General features: G+C 61.7%; 1 protein-coding gene across 1 annotated transcript in view; it reads right to left on the bottom strand.

Annotated features, from left to right (window-relative positions):
* The window catches only part of LOC104163234 (clavesin-2-like), a gene marked incomplete at its 3' end in the record, with an annotated part of 10,829 nt that extends 10,499 nt beyond the window's left edge, over positions 1 to 330 (bottom strand). The window contains 1 exon segment of the mRNA XM_009702161.1: positions 3 to 330. Within this exon segment, the coding sequence (XP_009700463.1) occupies positions 3 to 330 (328 nt within the window).
* Between the last annotated feature and the right edge of the window lie 15 nt (positions 331 to 345).

Genomic DNA, 345 nt, shown 5'->3' with positions numbered 1-345 from the left:
TTTGGCCAGCCCGCCGGGGAAGCCATCCTTCAGCGCCTGCTTGATGCCCGGGTCTGTGGCCTTGAAGCTCTTGAACATGTCCAGGTTCTGCTGGCGATATTCAAAGTACTGGGCCAGGAGGCGAAATGCCTCGAAGTGCTGAAACTTCCTGGCCCGCAGGAACCGCAGGATGAAGGCATCGTCGGTGCGGAGGAAGCCGATGTCCGGCCGGGTGATCACCATGTCCCGCACCTCCTGGATGTCCTGGTGCAGGGTGTCGGGGTTCTCGTTCAGCTCCAGCCGGGCTTTCTCCAGAGTCTCCGGGGAGAGACCTGCCTGCAAATGAGTCATGGCGCTGCCCTCCTC

Source organism: Cariama cristata, unplaced genomic scaffold (assembly GCF_000690535.1).
Source record: "Cariama cristata isolate BGI_N322 unplaced genomic scaffold, ASM69053v1 scaffold26516, whole genome shotgun sequence".
Classification (NCBI taxonomy): domain Eukaryota; kingdom Metazoa; phylum Chordata; class Aves; order Cariamiformes; family Cariamidae; genus Cariama; species Cariama cristata.
Note: the sequence above shows the minus strand (reverse complement) of the source record. Positions and strands in the feature narration are given on the sequence as shown.